General features: G+C 38.9%; 1 protein-coding gene across 1 annotated transcript; it reads right to left on the bottom strand.

Annotated features, from left to right (window-relative positions):
• Positions 1-613: 613 nt before the first annotated feature.
• Positions 614-875, bottom strand: LOC123327867 (small nuclear ribonucleoprotein G-like). Its single transcript, XM_044924583.1, has one exon. The coding sequence runs from the start codon at positions 868-870 to the stop codon at positions 640-642; it is 231 nt and encodes a 76-aa protein (XP_044780518.1). The 5' UTR covers positions 871-875; the 3' UTR covers positions 614-639.
• Between the last annotated feature and the right edge of the window lie 20,198 nt (positions 876-21,073).

Consider the following 21,073-nt stretch of genomic DNA (forward strand, 5'->3'; position numbering starts at 1 on the left):
ATCGTTGGTTGCTGAGGTGGAACTTGTTTTGAGTCAGTTCCCACAGCTTTACATCAATTTCTGGGTTGTTTATGCTCCTACACACCAATCCCAAGACTACTTGTAATTATTCTTGTGAATCTTTTCTCTTCTGATAGATCAAAAGTAATATCTTATTCTTTAAATTTCATTTATTTCATTACTAATAAGAGTGTGAGCATATATTCCTAAGAATTCATTTCATTCTTGACCATTTGTGTACTTGTTCTTTTATATATTGGGCTGTTGCTTAGTTTTCCTTTAACAATTTGTAAGGCTATTAACCCTATTTTTAGAATGTAAATTCCATAATGGTAGAAGCCTATCTGTTCCCTCTTTAGATATTTAATACCTAAAACTGTGTCTCATACAGAGTAGGCATTTAATAAATACTTATTAAAAATGTTACAAAAATTTTTTTTCTAATTTTAATGTTACATTGTTACATTGTTAATTGGTAACTGTTGAATGAAAGTTTTGTGGTTTTTTTTGGCTATTACAAAAGTTTATTTAACAAAAAAGTTCAGTAAGAAAATATACACAACCCAATTTTTCTGGTAGTAAAATGTGGAGAGGGGACACATGAAAGCAGTCGATTTCTCTGGTGAACACAGGCATTGTTCATACTCGTTCCAAGTCTTCTAACATGATGATACTATTTCCTCGTATTACCACCATTCCAATATTGTTCTGTTGCCCACTAGTTGCCATCTCCACACATTCATCTATCACAAGATTCATAAAGGGATCAAATCCCTGCAATATTCCTTGGACATGTCTGCCACCATTTAATTTCAATGATAACTTCTTGTCCATAAATTTCTTCAACTCGGGAGGGTGTGCTTTGCTCATGATGTCTACTCTGTGAGCTCAAAGAAGCCTTCTGAATAAATGTTTTAAATCACTGCTTCTCAATATTTTCAAACAAATATCTGCTTCTGAAAAAACATGAACATCTCATTTCTACTTTTAAGATTATTTGAGAATTTCAATAAAATTTAAATAATGTAACTAATATTTCTGACTTCTGGTTGGTGGGGGAAGGATGCGTGAAGGCAGACTGAGGTCAGCTTCAGGCTGCCTCTTACAAACAGGTCAAATTATTTAACCTCTATGAGCCTGAGATTTCCTACCTGAATATTAGCATAATAATAGTTCTTACCTCATAGAATAATTGTGAGAATTAAATGAGACTCCTTATAAGGTACTTAGAACAGTATTCAGAGTCTGATAGCTGCTAATCAAGTTACTTGGTACTGATAACCTCTCTAAATTTCATCTGTGAAATGAAAATATAGATGTACACTTCATATGATCATTGCCTAGCACATACTAAACACTCAGTGTATGACAGTTAAAAAAATTTACACAGATTCATTTTAGAATTCACACACACAAAGATTCTGATATGCATCCATGCAAGGGAAAGAGAGGTCTCACCTTTTGATCATTATGTCTTTTTCATTGAAGATGACAGATGACAGTTTTAAAGTTCATATGATGAAACCTACCAATTTTTTTTCTTTGAAGGAATCTGCCTTTGAAGTCAAACTTACAAGTCCATAGTCACACTAGATTAAAAGTACTGACCTATCCTTCACAACCTTTCATTCTAGCTTTATAATCTTACTTTTTGTATTCATCTTTAGTTCAGCTAAAATACACTTGGTGTAAATTATGAGGTAGAAATCTTAATGTTTCTAGTTGATTAGTAAGTCATCCCAAATGTCTTTTTTCCTCAGTACTACTTCAACTTTGCTTGAATGATTTTCAAAAGGTATTGTAGTATTTTCCCATTTATTTTCTGCATTTATTAAGTTCAATTTGAATATTTATTTTTGTGCTATTATTATGATTAAGCCTTTTACCCTTTATATTTTGGCTGATTATTATTGATATTTAAAATATTATTGTTTATTTTTTAAACTGTTCTCTTACCCATAGCTTTTTGATAAATCAGTTTTAAGCTAATTTAATAAATTTAAACTACATTAATAAAACGTTAATGTTTTCAACTGAATATTTGGTACTTTTCAGTTTTGTAATTATATTACTTGCAAACTACAATTATATTTACAACTTTTCGTCTAAAATGACTGACTTGAACTTGCAGCACTGTGGAAAATAATAATAATGTTAATAAATATTCCTGATTTTCTCCCTATTGTCTTATCATTAAGCATAACATTGGCTATTTGTTGCAAATGAGTTTCCACCCCTCCATTCCCCTGCATTAAGGAAATATATCATATTCCTATTTTATTGAAAATTATAATCTTAGATGATGTTAAATGTCATCAAACATCTTTTTTGAGCCCTATCAAGACCTAATTTTTCTTTTTTATCTTATTTGTATAAAAAGATATATTTGCATTTTGCTAGCCAATGCTAATATTAAACAATGTTCAGTCAGTTCAGTTCCTCAGTCATGTCCAGCTCTTTGTGACCCCATGGACTGCAGCACGCCAGGCCTCCCTGTCCATCCCCACCTCCCAGAGTTTACTCAAACTCATGTCCATTGAGTCGGTGATGCGATCCAACCATCTCATCCTCTGTTGTCCCCTTCTTCTCTCGCCTTCAATCTTTCCCAGCATTAGGGTCTTTTCCAATGAGTCAGTTCTTTGCATCAGGTGGCCAAAGTATTGGAGTTTCAGTTTCAGCATCAGTCCTTCCAATGAATATTCAGAAAAATGTTCACAGAAGTATAATATACTTCCTGTGGGAATGCAGTTTTATTCTTTTGTCATATTGTAGGATTCTTTGCTAATATTTTAGAATATTTACATCTACATTTAAAATATATTTTTGCCAATTTTTTATTGTACATCATATTCAAATGTGAGGCTGGTCTGTATCTGCATCTTCTCTTTGTCATGTTTTAAAATCAAGGTTCTAATAGCTTATTTAAAAAAAAAAAACACTTAAAGTTTCCTTTTCCTTTCTGCTCTGTAAGTATATATACAGTATTAGAGTAATTGCTTCTTATGGCTTTTAATGGATTTGGACAAAACCTACCTGACCCTAATGCTATGTTTCTAATGTTTTTATTTCAAAACTATTATTTTATCCTGTTATTTGTTCATTCAAGTTATTTGCTTCTTTCTGTGAACAACTTTTTATAATTTATGTTTTTCTTGGAAATTTATCCCTCTCATTCAAATTTTCAAATGTTGTTGGAAAACAAAATGTTAGTAGTGTGTGTCTATAAATGGTTTCATTCAGCAAGGTTATACAAGAAAGAGACCACCACAGCATGAATTAGCAGGTTTGCAAGAGAAAGGGTAGGGAATAGAGTCAGTCAAGAATTTGGGCTATAGAAGGACTGGAAATGCCAACTGCCTATAGGCCCCTGAGAAGGATTGAATATTTGTGTTCTCGATCCCAAATTCATGTATTGAAATCTTATCCCCAGTATGACAGTATTTGAAAGTGGGGTCTTTGTGAGGTAATTAGGTCATGAGGGTGGAGCCCTCATGGACTGAATTAGTGTCCATATATGGACAGGAGAGAGCTTCCTTCCTGTTTCCTATAGAAGGAGAAGACAGTCATCTGCAAACCAGGAAGCATGTTCTCACCAGAACTTGGCCATGCTGGCACCCTGATACTGGACTTTCCAGCCTCCAGAACTATGAAAAATAAATTGCAGTTGTTGATAAGCCACCCAGACTATGGTACTTCATTATAGCAGTCTGAATTAAGACAGCTCAGAGGGAATAAGAAAAAAATTTAAAAAGTCTTTAGGCAACAAAAACCTATTAATACTGAGCCTTGTAGAAAATGACATATTAAGGATGTGGCCTTTTCCCCCAAGTCTGGTGGTCTCAGGAAGTTTAAGTTGAGGGGGGAAACATATGAACATGAAGAAGAAAGAAGAAAAACTGGGTCTGAGAATTATGTCTAACAATTATATGGGAATTATATGACATTTCTATTGTGTATAACAAGTTACCACAAACTTAGCAGCTTGAAACAACATTTATTATGTCACAGTTCCATGGTTGAGAAGTCTGGGCATGACATACCTGAATCCTCTGCCCAGGTTTCATGGCTGAATTAAGGTATTGGCTGGTGCTGTGCTCTTATCTGAGATTCAAAGTCCACTTCACCAAATCACTGGTTATTGGCAGAATAAAGTTTCTTAAGATTGAAGGGTTTACGTCTCCATTTCCTTACTGAATGTCAGCTGGAGGTTGCGTTAGCCCCTAGAATTTCCTCTCAGATTCTTTCCACACAGACCTCTCCATCTTCAAAGCCAGCCATGGAAACTCTTCCTCATGTGGAATTTCTCTGATATTAGGAAAGCCTCTGTTCCTTTAAAGAGCTCATTTGACTAGGTCAGCCCAAAGCAGATTGTCTCCCTTTTGATGAACTCAAAGTTAGTTGATTAGTAATCTACTCATGGAAATGATAAACCATCATAGTCACAGGTTTGCTTAAACTCAAGTTCGCATTTACACATTTATACAAGGCATTTACACATTATACACAATAGGGTGGGAATCTTGAGGACCATCTTCGAATTCTGCCTACCACAGGAACTGATGGGAATAAACAGGTTAGAAACCAGCTAAAGTTTAGAGGGAATTTTATTGTCAAAGGAACCACAAAACAAAATTTAAAAACCTAATTTTCAGTTCTTTTGACCTTTTTATATTATGAAAACAACATTTTAACCTTAGATAGTGAATATATTATAGGATTCTCAGCCAGAGTAGTAGTATTTGGGGAGTAAAGACAATCCTAGAGAAATTCTTGACAGAACAGCACCTAATTACTTTGAAAATATCTCTTCCTAGTCACTCAATACTCAAAGGCACTCAGTACTCAAAGGTAGATCTGACTCAGTCTCTGTGGGTCTCCTGGTTGCACACAAGGTTTTGTTTGAGACCTCTGAGTGTCTCTGGCGAGAATGAGGTTTGATTCTAAAGTGATTTCACCCCTCCTGCAAACTTGCTGGGGCTTCTCCTTTGCCCTTGGATGAGGCGTATCTTTTTTTGGTGGGGTTCAACATTCTCTTGTTGATGGTTGAGTGTTTGAGTGTCTCCTGCAGAGGTATGTGTCAGAAGTGGTCTGCTGCAGGGGCAGGGGCTCTGGGTGCAGCAGACCTGGGTGTGGCATAAGCCCTCTTGGAGGAAGTTGCCATTAACCCCACTGGAGAGCCCCAGAACTTATATAGGACTGGGGAAACAGACTCTTGGAGGGCACAAACAAAACATTGTGCACACCAAGACCCAGGAGAAAGGAGCAGTGACACCACAAGAGACTGACCCAGGCTTGCCTGTGAGTGTCCAGGAGTCTCTGGTGGAGGTGTGGATCGGTGGTGGCCTACTCCAGGGTTGGGGGCACTGAGTGCAGTAGTGCATGCACCTGATCTTTTGAAGAAGATTGCCATTTTCTTCATTACCTCCACCACAGTTTGGTCTCAGGTCAAACAACTGGGAGGGAAGACAGCCCCGCCCATCAACAGAAAATTGGATTAAAGATTTAATCTCACACGCTAGTAAAGTAATGCTCAAAATTCTCCAAGCCAGGCTTCAGTAATAGGTGAACCGTGAACTTCCTGATGTTCAAGCTACTTTTAGAAAAGGCAGAGGAACCAGAGATCAAATTGCCAATATCTGCTGGATCATGGAAAAAGCAAGAGAGTTCTAGAAAAACATCTATTTCTGCTTTATTGACTATGCCAAAGCCTTTGACTGTGTGGATCACAATAAACTGTGGAAAATTCTGAAAGAGATGGGAATACCACACCACCTGACCTGCCTCTTGAGAAATCTGTATGCAGGTCAGGAAGCAACAGTTAGAACTGGACATGGAACAACAGACTGGTTCCAAATAGGAAAAGGAGTACATCAAGGCTGTATATTATCACCCTGCTTATTTAACTTATATGCAGAGTACATCATGAGAAATGCTGGGCTGGAAGAAACACAAGCTGGAATCAAGATTGCTGGGAGAAATATCAATAACCTCAGATATGCAGATGACACCACCCTTATGGCAGAAAGTGAAGAGGAACTCAAAAGTCTCTTGATGAAAGTGAAAGTAGAGAGTGAAAAAGTTGGCTTAAAGCTCAACATTCAGAAAATGAAGATCATGGCATGTGGTCCCATCACTTCATGGGAAACAGATGGGGAAACAGTGGAAACAGTGGAAACAGTGTCAGACTTTATTTTTTGGGGCTCCAAAATCACTGCAAATGGTGACTGCAGCCATGAAATTAAAAGATGCTTACTCCTTGGAAGGAAAGTTATGACCAACCTAGATAGCATATTCAAAAGCAGAGACATTACTTTGCCAACAAAGGTTCGTCTAGTCAAGGCTATGGTTTTTCCTGTAGTCATGTATAGATGTGAGAGTTGGACTGTGAAGAAGGCTGAGCGCCGAAGAATTGATGCCTTTGAACTGTGGTGTTGGAGAAGACTCTTGAGAGTCCCTTGGACTGCGAGGAGATCCAACCAGTCCATTCTGAAGGAGATCAGCCCTGGGATTTCTTTGGAAGGAATGATGCTAAAGCTGAAACTCCAGTACTTTGGCCACCTCATGGGAAGAGTTGACTCATTGGAAAAGACTCTGATGCTGGGAGGGATTGGGGGCAGGAGGAGAAGGGGACGACAGAGGATGAGATGGCTGGATGGCATCACTGACTCAAAGGACGTGAGTCTGGGTGAACTCCGGGAGTTGGTAATGGACAGGGAGGCCTGGCGTGCTGCGATTCATGGGGTCGCAAAGAGTCGGACACGACTGAGCGACTGAACTGAACTGAACGACTGAACTGAACTGAACTGAGCATGAAAGTGAGGTCACTCAGTCGTGTCCAACTCTTTGCGACCCCATGGACTGTAGCCTATCAGGCTCCTCGGTTCATGGAATTTTCCAGGCAATAATACTGGAGTGGGTTGCCATTTCCTTCTCCATGGGATCTTCCCGACCCAGGGATTGAACCCAGTTCTCCTGCATTGCGGGCAGACACTGAGCCACCATAACCCTGCCCATCAGAACAAGATCCAGTTACCCCCACCATCAGTCTCTCCTTCAGGAAGCTTCCATAAGCCTGTTATCCCTATCTGTCAGAGGGCAGGCAGAATGAAAACCACAATCACAGAAAACTTACCAAACTGATCACATGAACCACAGTCTTGTATAACTCAATGAAACTGTGAGCCATGCCATGTAGGGCTACCCAGGATGGACAGGTCATGATGGAGACTTCTGACAAAGTGTGGTCAACTGGAGAAGGGAATGGTGAGCCACTTTAGTATTCTTGCTTTGAGAATCCCATGAACAATATGAAAAGGCAAAAAGATATGACACTGAAAGATGAACTCCCCAGGTCGGTAGGTGCCCAATATGTTACTGGAGAAGAGTGGAGAAATAACTCCAGAAAGAATGAAGAGACAGAGCTAAAGCAAAAACAACACCCAGTTGTTGATGTGACTGGTGATGGAAGTAAAGTCCGATGCTGTAAAGAACAATATTGCATAGGAACCTGGAATGGTAGGTCCATGAATCAAGGTAAATTCAGTTTGGTTCAGTTCAGTAGCTCAGTCATGTCCAACTCTTTGTGACCCCATGGACTGCAGCATGCCAGGCTTCCCTGTCCATCACCAACTCCTAGAGCTTGCTCAAACTCATGTCCATCTATTGACGATGCCATCCAACCATCTCATCCTGTCATCTCCTTCTCCTGCTTTCAATATTTCCCGACAACAGGGTCTTTTCCAATGAGTCAGTTCTTTGCATCAGGTGGCCTAAGTATTGAAGTTTCAGCATCAAGGTAAATTGGAAGTGGTCAAACAGGAGATGGCAAGAGTGAACATCGACATTTTAGGCATCAGTGAGCTAAAATGGACTGGAATGGGTGAATTTAACTCAGATGACCATTATATCTACTACTGTGGGCAGGAATCCCTTAGAAGAAATGAAATAGCCCTCATAGTCAGCAAGAGTCTGAAATGCAGTTCTTGGGTGTAGTCTCAAAAATGACAGAATGATCTCTGTTCAGTTTCAAGGTGAACCATTCAATATCACAGTAATCCAAGTCTACGTCCCAACCAGTAATGCTGAAGAAGCTGAAGTTGAATGGTTCTATGAAGACCTACAAGACTTTCTAGAACTAACACCCCCAAAAGATGTTCTTTTCGTTATAGGGGACTGGAATGCAAAGTAGGAAGTTAAGAGATACCTTGAGTAACAGGCAAATTTGGCCTTGGAGTACAAAATGAAACAGGGCAAAGGCTAACAGAGTTTTGCCAAGAGAATGCACTAGTCATAGCAAACACCCTCTTCCAATAACACAAGAGAAGACATGGACATCACTAGATGGTCAATACCGAAATCAGACTGATTATAGTCTTTGCAGCCAAAGATGGAGAAGCTAGATACAGTCACCAAAAACAAGACCAAGAGCTGACTGTGGCTCAGATCATGAACTCCTTATAGACAAAATTAAGACTTAAATTGAAGAAAGTAGGGCAAACCACTAGACCATTCAGGTATGACCTAAATCAAATCCCTTGTGATTATACAGTGGAAGTGACAGATAGATTCAAGGGATTAGATTTGATGGACAGAGTGCGTGAAGAACTATGGAGGGAGGTTCACGACATTGTATAGGAGGCAGTGATCAAGACCATCCCCAAGAAAAAGAAATGCAAAAAGGCAGAATGGTTGTCTGAGGAGGCCTTACAAATAGCTGAGGAAAGAAGCTAAAGGCAAAGGGGAAAAGAAAAGATAAACCCATTTGAATGCAGAGTTCCAAAGAATAGCAAAGAGAGATAAGAAAGCCATCCTCAGTGACCAATGCAAAGAAATAGAGGAAAACAATAGAATGGGAAAGACTAGAGATCTCTTCAAGAAAATTAGAGATAGCAAAGGAACATTCCATGCAAAGATGGTACAATAAAAGACAGAAATGGTATGGCCCTAACAGAAGCAGAAGATATTAAGAAGAGGTAGCAAGAATACACAGAACTATACAAAAAAGATCTTCATGACCCAGATAGCCACAATGGTGTGATCACATGCCTAGAGCCAGACATCCTGGAATGCAAAGTCAAATGGGCCTTAGGAAGCATCACTGCTAAGAAAGCTAGTGGAGGTGATGGAATTCCAGTTGAGCTATTTCAAATTCTACAAGATGATGCTGTGAAAGTGCTGTACTCAATATGCCAGCAAATTTGGAAAACTCAGCAGTGGCCACAGGACTGGAAAAGGTCAGTTTTCATTCCAATCCCAAAGAAAGGCAATGCTAAAGAATGTTCAAACTATTGCCTAATTGCACTCATCTCACACTCTAGTAAAGTAATGCTCAAAATTCTCCAAGCCAGGCTTCAGCAGTATGTGAACCGTGAATTTCCAGATGTTTAAGCTGGATTTAGAAAAGGCAGAGGAACCAGAGATCAAATTGCCATTATCTGTTGGATCACAGATAAAGCAAGAGAGTTCCAGAAAAATATCAGCTTTTGCTTTACTGACTATGCCAAAGCCTTTGACTGTGTGGATCACAACAAACTGTGGAAAATGCTTAAAGAGATGGGAATACCAGACCCCCTGACCTGCCTCCTGAGAAATCTGTATGCAGGTCAAGAAGCAACAGTTAGAACTAGACATTGAACAACAGAGTGATTCCAAATCGGGAAAGGAGTACATCAAGACTGTGTACTGTCACCCTGCTTATTTAAGTTATATGCAGAGTACATAATGCAAAATGCCAGGCTGGGTGAAGCACAAGCTGGAATCAAGATTGCTGGGAGAAATATCAATAACCTCAGATATGCAGATGATACCACCCTTATGGCAGAAAGTGAAGAGGAAGTAAAGAGCCTCTTGATGAAAGTGAAAGAGAAGAGTGAAAAATTTGGCATAAAACTCAATATTCAGAAAAGTATGATCATGGCATCTGGTCCCATCAATTTATAGCAAATAGATGGGGAAACAATGGAAACAGTGACAGACTTTATTTTGGGGGGCTCCAAAATCACTGCAGATGGTGACTGCTGCCATGAAATTGAAAAACACTTGTTCCTTGAAAGAAAAGCTATGACCAACCTAGAGAGCATATTAAAAAGCAGAGACATTATTTTGCCAGCAAAAGTCCATCTAGTCAAAGCTATGGTTTTTCAGTAGTCATGTATGGATGTGAAAGTGAACGTGAAAATGAAATCCGCTCCGCTGTGTATAACTCTTTGCGACCCGTGGTCTATACAGTTCATGGAATTCTCCAGGCCAGAATACTGGAGTGGGTAGCTGTTCCCTTCTCCAGGGGATCTTCCCAACCCAGGGATGGTATCCAGGTCTCCCACATCACAGGCAGGTTCTTTACCAGCTGAGCCACAAGGGAAGCCTGTATGGATGTGAGAGTTGGACTATAAAGAAAGCTGAGCACTGAAGAATTGAAGCTTTTGAACTGTGGTGTTGAAGACTCTTGAGAGTCCCTTGGACTGCAAGGAGATCAAACAAGTCAATCCTAAAGGAAATCAGTCCTGAATATTCATTGGAAGGACTGATGCTGAAACTGAAACTCCAATACTTTGGCCACCTGATGGGAAGAACTGACTCATTGGAAAAGACCCTGATGCTGAAAAAGATTGAAGGCGGGAGGAGAAGGGGACAACAGAGGATGAGATGGTTGGATGGCATCCCTGACTTGATGGACATGAGTTTGAGCAAGCTCCGGGACTTGGTGAAGGATAGGGAAGCCTAGTGTGTTGCAGTCCATGAGGTCTCAAAGAGTCGGACATGACTGAGCGACTGAACTGAACGGAGTCACTCAACAGGACTCTATATAGTAAGAGAGGGTGGGGCCTGGCAGAGAATGTTTAGAGAGGATAACCTGACCATCAAAATAGCACTTTTTTTTTCTCTCAAATGAAAGAAAAGCAGGGTTAAATTATCCTATGAAGTCTTTGGTCATATGAGATCAAATATGTATATCAAGGTTTTTTTTAATTTATTTTTAATTGAAGGATCATTCCTTTGCAATGTTGTGTCAGTTTTTGCCATGCAGCAACATGAATCAGCCATAAGTTTTTAAAAATCAATCTTTTCTCAGTGTTAGGCTTTACTCTGTGGCTTTGGGAGGGAGTTGTCTAAGGCTACTGCTTGATATCATATGAGTAGGTAGCTCTGAAGGATAGAGGACATAAATTTGGGAGCCTAATTGAGAGTTCTCTGGATGGTTCTGGGTCCCCACCAAGGTGGAAATCAATGAATGACTCACTCAGAGTACCAGTGACCCCTGGTACTCTGCCAGCAATCTTAATTTGAAACTGGTTAACAAAGACCACACATGGTCAATAAAATGCTGCATTTTTATATGGGCAACTCCCTTCACGCAAAGATCCTGAATTTATAGGAGGTATAATTTACTGAGCTTATTGGATGTAAATTACTTATGTGCCAATGATATAAGTAGAAAAAAGCAATAAACCATATACAAAACTTATATAGCTTATTCTTTCATTAAGGGATACCAACAGATATTTTGTTTTTGTTTTTTGAAAAAAAAATTATTTGTTTATGAAATTTGGTGGACAAATTAAAACCTAAATTTAGGCTTTACCTGGAAGAATAAAAATGTTTTGAATAATTATCACTGACTTAATCAGTTGTTGCCTGCCAGGGAGTACTGGTCTTATTTCAACTGCGGGGGAGAACTTATCTTTTTGATGTATTAGGTTATGTAAGTAATTTAAAGTTAATTCATTAACTAAGTAAGTTTCACTCATTTTCCTTAGCAAGCACTAAAGACTTTAGTATTTAATATTTTCTTAAAAGTGAATTTATTATACTCTTTGGGTTTTCTGTTTTACCATGTCTCATAAATATCTTAGCTGCCTTTTATCTGAATGTTACTTCAAGCTACAGTGCCACCTAGTGTTTATATAATTTATCTGGACCTTCCTTTCTAAGAAATAAAGTCATTGTTATTTGGATGACTATTTTAAAGTAGAAAGACAATATCATATACTAAATTTCTCCTGCAAGTTAGTCTGTAAATAAACCAAACTTATGTCCTAAATTAAACTAAACTTATAACTTAAACTAAAGAAGCCAGCCATTTATTTTTAGTAAGTTTCACATAGGTCATGGCTGAGATGCTTAGTATTCTGCAGACTTCGCTGAAATGTTTGGAATTGACAGAGCCTCACACAGTGTCAAGTACAAAGCAGCTGATTAACAGATGCTTAAAATCATAGACTGTTACAGCTGGGATGTCCTAGCTGAGTGAATAGGCATAAAGGGCAATGGCGAATAACAGGGATCACTGTAAACATGCTATAGTTTGTTTTCTTTTCATGAGTTTCTTCATCATTAGTTCACATGATTTCAAACCCCAGAACATATACTCAACTATTCAAAAGTTTAGAAGGAAAGAATTATATAAAACATTTACCTGAAGATAGGATTCTATTTCACTGAGTTTGTGTGTGTGTGTGTGCGCGCGCTAAGTCACTTCAGTCATTCAGACTCTTTGCGACCCTGCCAGGCTCCTCTGTCCATGGGATTCTCCAAGCAAGAATACTGGAGTGGGTTGCCATGCCCTCTTCCAGGGGAACTTCCCAACCCAGGAATCAAATCTCCATCTCTTATGTCTCTTGCATTGGCAGGTGGGTTCTTTACCACCACTTGAGAAGCCATTTAAGAGAATAACTGATGCTAAAGTTAATTGCTCACAGATATCATCCCTTTAAAAAGAGATGCAGAATATTCGCTACTGCTATTTTTGAAGAAAAGTTGTCACTTAAAATTAATGACAACCTAAAATTCAGCTCAGTTTTAGATGTCATCTAAAGCCTTAACATTATTTTGGAAACATCTGACTATAGTTTTGGTAACTTCCCACCTTCCTTGAGGTGACTAGTTCTTGATATTGTTTCTGTTGGAGTATTTTTGTAGCAGGTGATAGAAAACCCATATAATCTGTTGCCCATATGATAAAAATCCACAGAGTTGGTTTGATCTTGGTTCTTGTGTTTCTCTAAATGTTCTCCACCCTGTTGCAGGTTTTGTCCTCCAGCTGGTTTCTTTCATGGTGGTTATACGGTCAGTCTATCAGACCTGCTGTCACTGCATACTCAGGAATTAACAAGCCTCTCTTTTCCTCTCCCTGAACAAAGCTTGTGGCAGGGCTTCACTCTGATTGGATCAAATTAGATCATGCCTTTTATTCTGGGACTAGGTCAAAAGAATGTGATTATGTGGAATGATTTGAGCCAATCAGGGGCTTCCCTTGCAGTAGAACTGGGATAATTACAACTGCAATTCATATGTGAGAGACTCAAGGGTCTGTTAGGAAGAGGACCATGTACTTCTGCTGCTAAGTCACTTCCGTCATGTCCGACTCTGTGCGACCCGAGAGACGGCAGCCCACCAGGCTCCCCCGTCCCTGGGATTCTCCAGGCAAGAACACTGGAGTGGGTTGCCATTTCCTTCTCCAATGCATGAAAATGGAAAGCGAAAGTGAAGTTGCTCAGTCGTGTCCGACCCTCAGCGACCCCATGGACTGCAGCCCACCAGGCTTCTCCGTCCATGGGATTTTCCAGGCAAGAGTACTGGAGTGGGTTGCCATTGCCATGTACTCCACTTCTTTCTAAATCTCTGACAATCATATTAAACTGTAAATAGATAGCTCATTCGTTCAGTCATGGCTTGTTCACTTCGGTAATCCCAACACAGAAAGTCACATAAGGTAGGTATTCAATAAATATTTTAAGGTAGTGAATTTTAAGGTTAACTAAAGAAAAGTTAAGGAATGACTTCAATGATAGCTTATTTATATGATTTAAATAAAGAATAAGTATGTTGGTTTGAAAATACCTTCCTAAATTAATTGTTTGAGAAAGTGGACATGTTTAAAAATGGAACACTTTTTGGATATTTTTGCTATTGGTTGTGATAATAGCTACCACATGTTGTTATTACCCTTTACAACCAAACAGAAAGTTAGAAGGCTGATGCATGGAAGAAACTGTGCCCTCAATATGGAGATTAAAGTATAGGAAGTGGAAGACAGCATAAAATGTTCGTATCATTACTTTTCAAAATTTGTTTCAGATGTCATCACAAGAAGTCAAAACAATAAATCTGGATGTATTCATTGAAACTGTGGGACTAAAAATATGTTGTTGATATCATTTAGCTGAGTCAGTGTCAACAAGTAAGATGGGAACCTAGGACTTTTCAGGTTTTTGCTGTTAATTCATTGCCTTTTTGGCAAGCTGCAATGAATAAAACCAACCTCAACTTTTCATTCCAGTCCAATGACTGGGCCACATAAAAAAGGCTTTATGAAAAGCTCCCATCTAAGGTATCACACAGGCCATGTCCTCAGAAACAAGACATTCTCTTCATCAGTTGTTCTCATTCTAATCACCAACCAACACGTTCCCCTCTGAAGTGTCTTGCCTGTTGACTGCTTTAAGTATGAGGGAAGTACCCACTTGGGTAAAGAACAGAGTTTAGTTTTCTCCAGAAATGAGACAGCCATCTGTGTAGGTAGAGCCCTGAAGTGGTTTCCAAATTTGTTTTTCAGAGACCCAGGGTTTTGCATAGCCTCAGGGAGAGACATGATGAGGAAGTTACTAGTAAGATGTGTTTTCAATTCCTTACCCCTTTTAACTGTTACATAAGTTGGGATTTTATATGTTGAAAGACTGCATCCAGTTTTATTTGAAAAAAAGAAATTTGTGGATAAAAATGTGGACAGCCCTCGCCACTAATGATAGTGGGGTATCCATGCCTGGAGGGCATAGCCGCAAACACAGATGAGACCACAAGGTCTGAGTGACACATGGAGGCCACAGTTTGTCTGCAAGCCAGCGAAGCATTTGACTGAAAGAGCAATTTCGGCTCACTATCTAGATGGGTTATTTACTGCTCAAATTTATAACTGTTGTGATTGTTGTTTAGTTGCTAAGTTGTGTCTGACTTTTTGCAACCCCATAGACTATAACCCACCGGGCTCCTCTGTCCTTGAGATTTTCCAGGCAAGAATACTGGCGTGGTTTGCCATTTCTTTCTCCAGGAGATCTTCCTGTCCCAGGGATTGAACCTGTGTGTCCTGCAATGGCAGACAGATTCTGTACCCCTGAACCACCAGGGAAGCCCATGTATAACTGTATATCTCTAAATTCTCAAAGAAATGAATAGAATATTAAGTGATTTCTAATGTGCAAAGCCATATGGTGCAATCTATTATTACAGATCTGCCAGTGATTTCCATGGCACACAACAGAACTTCTCAAAAGGGCTGAATGTATGGGAAGGTGATTGTGGCATTGTGATTTAGATTTAAGGTCTCCCAGGGACTTGCAACTGTCACCAGAAATTCTGTTAAAAATTCACTTTTCTAGAGTAAGGCATTTTCTTCTGTTAAAATGCAAATAATTTCATGTAGAAGATATGATCTTATACAAAATACATACTCAAGTTTCAAACATATACTTTAAAATACCTGGCATTACATTCACTTTAGTGCGTGAGTTCCCCTGCTCTTTCCCTTCAACAGCAGAAAATTGAATTTTGCCAAATCAAGATAACTCAGTCACTTCTGGTTTTAAACTCAGTCTTTTGGGAAGCTCACTAGTTAGTCATTTAGGATTCTTCACCTCCTGATTCTCCCTTTCTCTTTAGAAGAATTTAAGTTTGTGGAGGCTTATTTAAGCAAATGGTAATCCATCCACCAGTTCTTGGATATTGACTTCTATCTCCTCTACATCTGCCACTGATGCTTGTTGTTCTGCTGTGTCCTTCACTTGTCTATTCTGGGCTCTCTGCATAGGCCTTGATTCAATCACAAGGGTTTGGTCTGTTGATCTTTCGAACATTTTTCTGCCATTTGAGAACCAGAAGCCCTGACTTAGTTTCCCCACCCCAAAGGAAGCTGAGTAGGACTCTGGATGGCTTACCTCAGGTTTACGGTTTGGACCAATCACTAAAAAGTATAGTATATGCACATGATACTATACATAAATTAATTAGTTGTGACTAGTTCTCAATGAGATAGGTACAACTTTTTGTAGCCATTTGAATTTAATAATTAACCTTGGGGATTTATTTTTTGGAGTTTTTTTCATTTCATATGCCTAGTGATTCATTTTTATCATTTTACTTTGTTATTTTATTTATAATATTTATTTTCATTACAAAAGTTATTGCTTCTTCACCACAGTTTGAAAAGCCTTGGCCTGGACCATTGCTTTTTCCTGCTCAGGCACCATGTTGAACTGGAGTTGGGGTTTCTCAGTGAGAATTGTGTCAGTCCACTCAACCCGGGGTAGAGAGTGTCATTGACTCACTAAGGAGAGGGCCACAGGCAGACCAAGAAAGTATCTTAAGATAGTACCTACCTCACCATGTGGATTTCCCATGACAGAAATTACAGGAGAGTAGAAAGAGCTATATAACCTTGAAGAGTTGTTTCACCTCTTGTTGTTGTTGTTCAGTCACTAAGTCGTGTCCAACTCTTTGCGACCCCATGGACTGCAGCATGCGAGTCTTCCCTGTCCTTCACTATCTCCTCAGAGTTGCTCAAACTCATGTCCACTGAGTCAGTGATGCCATCCAACCATCTCCTCCTCTGTCATCCCCTTCTCCTGCCTTCAATCTTTCCGAGCATCAGGGTCTTTTCAAATAAGTTGGCTCTTCATATCAGGTGGCCAGAGTATTGGAGCTTCAGCTTCAGGATCAGTCCTTCCAATGAATATTCAGGGTTGATTTTCTTTGGGATTGACTTGTTTGATCTCCTTGCTGTCTAAGGGACTCTCAAGAGTCTTCTCCAGAACCACAATTAGAAAGCATCAATTCTTTGGCTCTCAGCCTTCTTTATGGTCCAACTCTCACATCCATACATGACTGCTTGAAAAGCCGTAACTTTGACTATACGGCACTCTATTGGCAAAGTGATTTACCTCTGGGGAGCCTCCTTTTCCTCAATAGTAAAAAGAGAATGAGAAATTTCATCTCATTGATGGTAGTAAGGCTTCAGTGAGGAAGCATTAAATTCCTAACTCAGGGCTTGGCACAGAAAGCTTAACTCCTTGTAAGTAGAATTTCTAAAACATATTGCAATTCAGTAAAGTTCTCTACCTACATATGAAACATACATATTCATTCTTATTAATCTTTATGCTATTGAGAATATTTGAAATTGATTAATTACATAGGGCTATAATTATAAAAATCATAATATTTACTAGAATTATAAGAACTAAATATGAGAACAAATGTACAGTAGTAGTTAAGCCAAGTTCCTTGTGTGTAGCAGATGTTTATTTAATGGGAATGTACTGATACACACACACACACACATTCACTCACTAAACACATTTATATACATACCTACACATTCATACATACCTAGTATACTCAGATGTAAGAGTCAGAAGCTATTTATATTCACTCAGTGAAATGAAAATGTAGCAGACCTAGGTACCTACTGTGGGTATTTTATTGAAATATTTAATATATGAATTTATTAAGCTGAAACAAGGCAAAAAAAAAATGACTGCTGCTTCCTGATGATTTTGTTCTTCAGCTTTCAGATAATGACTCTATAACTGCATCTGTTTTAGTTTTTTCTTATTTTGTCACAGTGTGATTTTTGTGAAGCAATTATACTAACAAAGGATGGTTTGGACCTGAGAAGTGAAATATTTCTCTTAAATACTGCTGTTTTAATTAAATGTAACCCTAGGAGAACAGTGTTTAGTTGCAGGACTAAGCAACTAAAGGACTGAGCCTTGGGGCACTCCGAATCCAGTAGAGGAAATTGAACAGCATAGTCAACTGGGCACAAGCCATGAGAAGAGTGAAGCAATTTATCAGGCACACTGGAAGTTAATTATTTAGCCCAAATATCATATGTCATAATATGCCAAGTACCAAGCCACATGGGGCAAATACATAAATATGATGGCTATTGATGACTGCAAAATTAAATGCTTGGGTTATTGAATCAGTTCTGTATTTGTCTTTAGCGCTTTAAAAATCAGTTAAAGGCCACTGCAATGAAAAAAAATGTTGAAACTAATATAGACCAGAGTCAAAAATTGAATTTCAAAATAAGAAATTAAATTTGGGTCAGAAAGTCCCAGAAAGCATGGTTTTACAATTGCTATTTGGGTTAAGTTTTATGGGAAAAGCTTCTCAATGGCATAAATAAGGTCCACAAACAAAGTAACAGAGTAATCATCTTCCCTTTATACATCTCTGAGCCTCAAATCCAAACATGGTTCTGGACCAAACATAGTTTCACATAATTCTGGGAATAAAGTGTACCAGGAAATGAAACTGATGGAGACGAGAGAGTCCTACATCATTATAAACCTGTTTTAAAATGTTCCCAGGAGTTGTTTTAATTTGTTTTATGGTGAGACATGTAGAGATAGAGATGGCTATCATGAAGGAACAAGTTTTATACTTTCCGATCCTTAGAAGCAAGAGGCCAGGTGTGCCATGCAGGCCCACAGGAGGAAGCACCAAGGTCAATCAGGAGGCAGAGGGAAAGCAAAGAGAAAGTATGGGCAAAAATAGATAACTCATGAGAACCTCCTGTAAAGTTCAGGGGGAAAAAAAGAAGGTACAATCTGTTTGTAGGACATATATGAAGTTAACCTTACAAATGCATTCCAATATACAGTAGGTTCAGACAAATATGATTTGATTCCACTTATACGAGATACCTAGAATAGTCAAATTCTCAGAGTCAGAGAGTACATTGGTAGATGCCAGGGGCTGCGGGTGGTGGTGGTGGAGTAATGGGGACTTAGTGTTTAATGCGGAGAAGGCAATGGCACCCCACTCCAGTACTCTTGCCTGGAAAATCCCATGGACGGAGGAGCCTGGTAGGCTGCAGTCCATGGGGTCGCTAAGAGTTGGACACGACTGAGCAATTTCACTTTCACTTTTCACTTTCATGGATTGGAGAAGGAAATGGCAACCCACTCCAGTGTTCTTGCCTTGAGAATCCCAGGGATGGGGGAGCCTGGTGGGCTGCTGTTTATGGGGTCGCACAGAGTCGGACACAACTGAAGCGACTTAGCAGTGTTTAATGGGGACAGAGTTTCAGTTTAAGGAAGTGAAAATTCAGGAGACAGATGATGGTGAGAGCTGCACATTCACATTCAACAATGTGAATGTACTCAGTGCCACTGAACTGTATAGTTAAATATGGTTAAAATAGTGTGTTTTGTATTATGTGACTTTTACCACAATAAAAAAAATTATTAAAAAAAACCCCTTTCTTGTGGTTTCTGTGGGAAGGAATGGGCAAAGAAGGGTAAGGAGGCGTAGGATTGGCTGGTTTGAATAATTTCAGGGGTGGTCTCAGGGGTGTATGGGCTGTGCTGAGCTGTCTGATACCTGGTCCTGGGGTGAGTAGGACACAGGAGTAGTAGTTTGAAATGTGAGTCTGAGAAAGGAGATAGTTGGGGAGCATGGGCTCTCAGTTGGTTGATTTGTATATGAAAGGCACATTTGCAGGTGAGTTCTTTACAGTCTCTAGGAATTGACTAGTGCTGGGAGGGCCAGTCTGTCCATGGCAAGTGAAGCCCTAGAGCTTTAAAAAAAAAAAGAGAAAATACAAAAATATGATTAATACAGGACCTTTCATTCTCTATGTTCTGGGGATATTCAGACTCTTAAAGTACTGAAAACACTAGGGCTGGCATCTCTCAGTACGTCACTCAACTGTGCTAAGGGCTGTCTTTATTTTTTATGCTCTGTTAACCATTCAGAGACTCTATCTGAGCTGTGCTGATCCTGACCATGCATTCTTCTAAACTAAAGATTATTTTGCAGCTCTGCTGCTAATCATGTTTTTTCCTAACAGCAAGAAGGCTTAAAAAGTTAAATAATGAGAAAATGACTCTTTAGACACCAGTGATTCTGCTGAAGTTCTCTTGAAAACTCTTCACTTATGGAGAAATGCCTAGGTAAGGCTGTCCACTGAGGGTGTCAGTAAAGGTATTAAGAGATCAAGCATTGTTGAGGAGAGATGAACATCCCATTGTGACACCAACAGAATACATTCTAGAAATTAAGGTCTTCACACTTCAAAGAACTGAAGAAGTAATATCTTTAGATTGAAATAGGTGGAAATGGTTTTCGGATCGCTGTTTTATACTTCACACATGGAATAAATTATGAGCCAAACTGTAACTCAATTTATAATACCAGAGGTGTATTTTACTTTCATATATTTAATGTGATCTCTATAATGCCTATGGTTACATTTGTGCTAAATTTTCTGTCATAAAATTTGATTTTCAGGAGATTAAATTTAGCAATAAAATGTTCTCTGTACCAAAGAATAAAAGGAAAATCCTCAGGCAATAAGGCAATAGTGTTTTTCCATAAATTTTTTTTAAGTTTATTTAAAAAAAAATTTTCACCTATTTCTTCCACCCCTCACCTCCACCTCTGGCAACCACCAACCTGTTCTCTTTATCTATGAGCTGTTTAAAAAATGTTTTTAGAGTCCATGTAAAAGAGAGATAATACAGTATTTGTCATCTTTTTCTGACTTATTTCATTTAACATAATGCCCTCAAGCTCTACTCACGTTTCCACAAGTGACAAGATTTCATTATTTTTAAATGATGGATAGCATTCCATTGTATATCTATATCCCATCTTTGCCAGTCATTTATTGATGAATACTTAGGTTGCTTTCATGTCTTGCATTTTGTAAATAATGCAATGAACATAGGAGTGCATAAATCTTTTAAAACTAGTGTTTTCCTTTTTTTCTGATAAATACCCAGAATTGCTGAGTCATACAGTAGTTCTATTAATTTTTTGAGAAATCTCCATGCTGATTCTCACAGTGGCTGTGCCAGTTTACATTTCCACCAACAGTGCCCAACGGTTCCCTTTTCTCCACATCCTCACTAACGCTTGCTATTTCTTGTCTTTTTGATGATAGCCATTCTGACAGACATGAGGTGATATCTCATTGTGGTTTTGACTCGAGTTTCCATGATGGTTAATGATATGGAGCATCTTTTCATGTACCTGTTGGCCATCTGTGTGTCTTCTTTGGAAAAAATGT

Source organism: Bubalus bubalis, chromosome 10 (assembly GCF_019923935.1).
Source record: "Bubalus bubalis isolate 160015118507 breed Murrah chromosome 10, NDDB_SH_1, whole genome shotgun sequence".
Taxonomy (NCBI): domain Eukaryota; kingdom Metazoa; phylum Chordata; class Mammalia; order Artiodactyla; family Bovidae; genus Bubalus; species Bubalus bubalis.

Coding starts and splice junctions, on each gene's coding strand:
- LOC123327867 (XM_044924583.1), bottom strand. CDS start 870: ATGAGCAAAGCACACCCTCCCGAGTTGAAGAAATTTATGGACAAGAAG.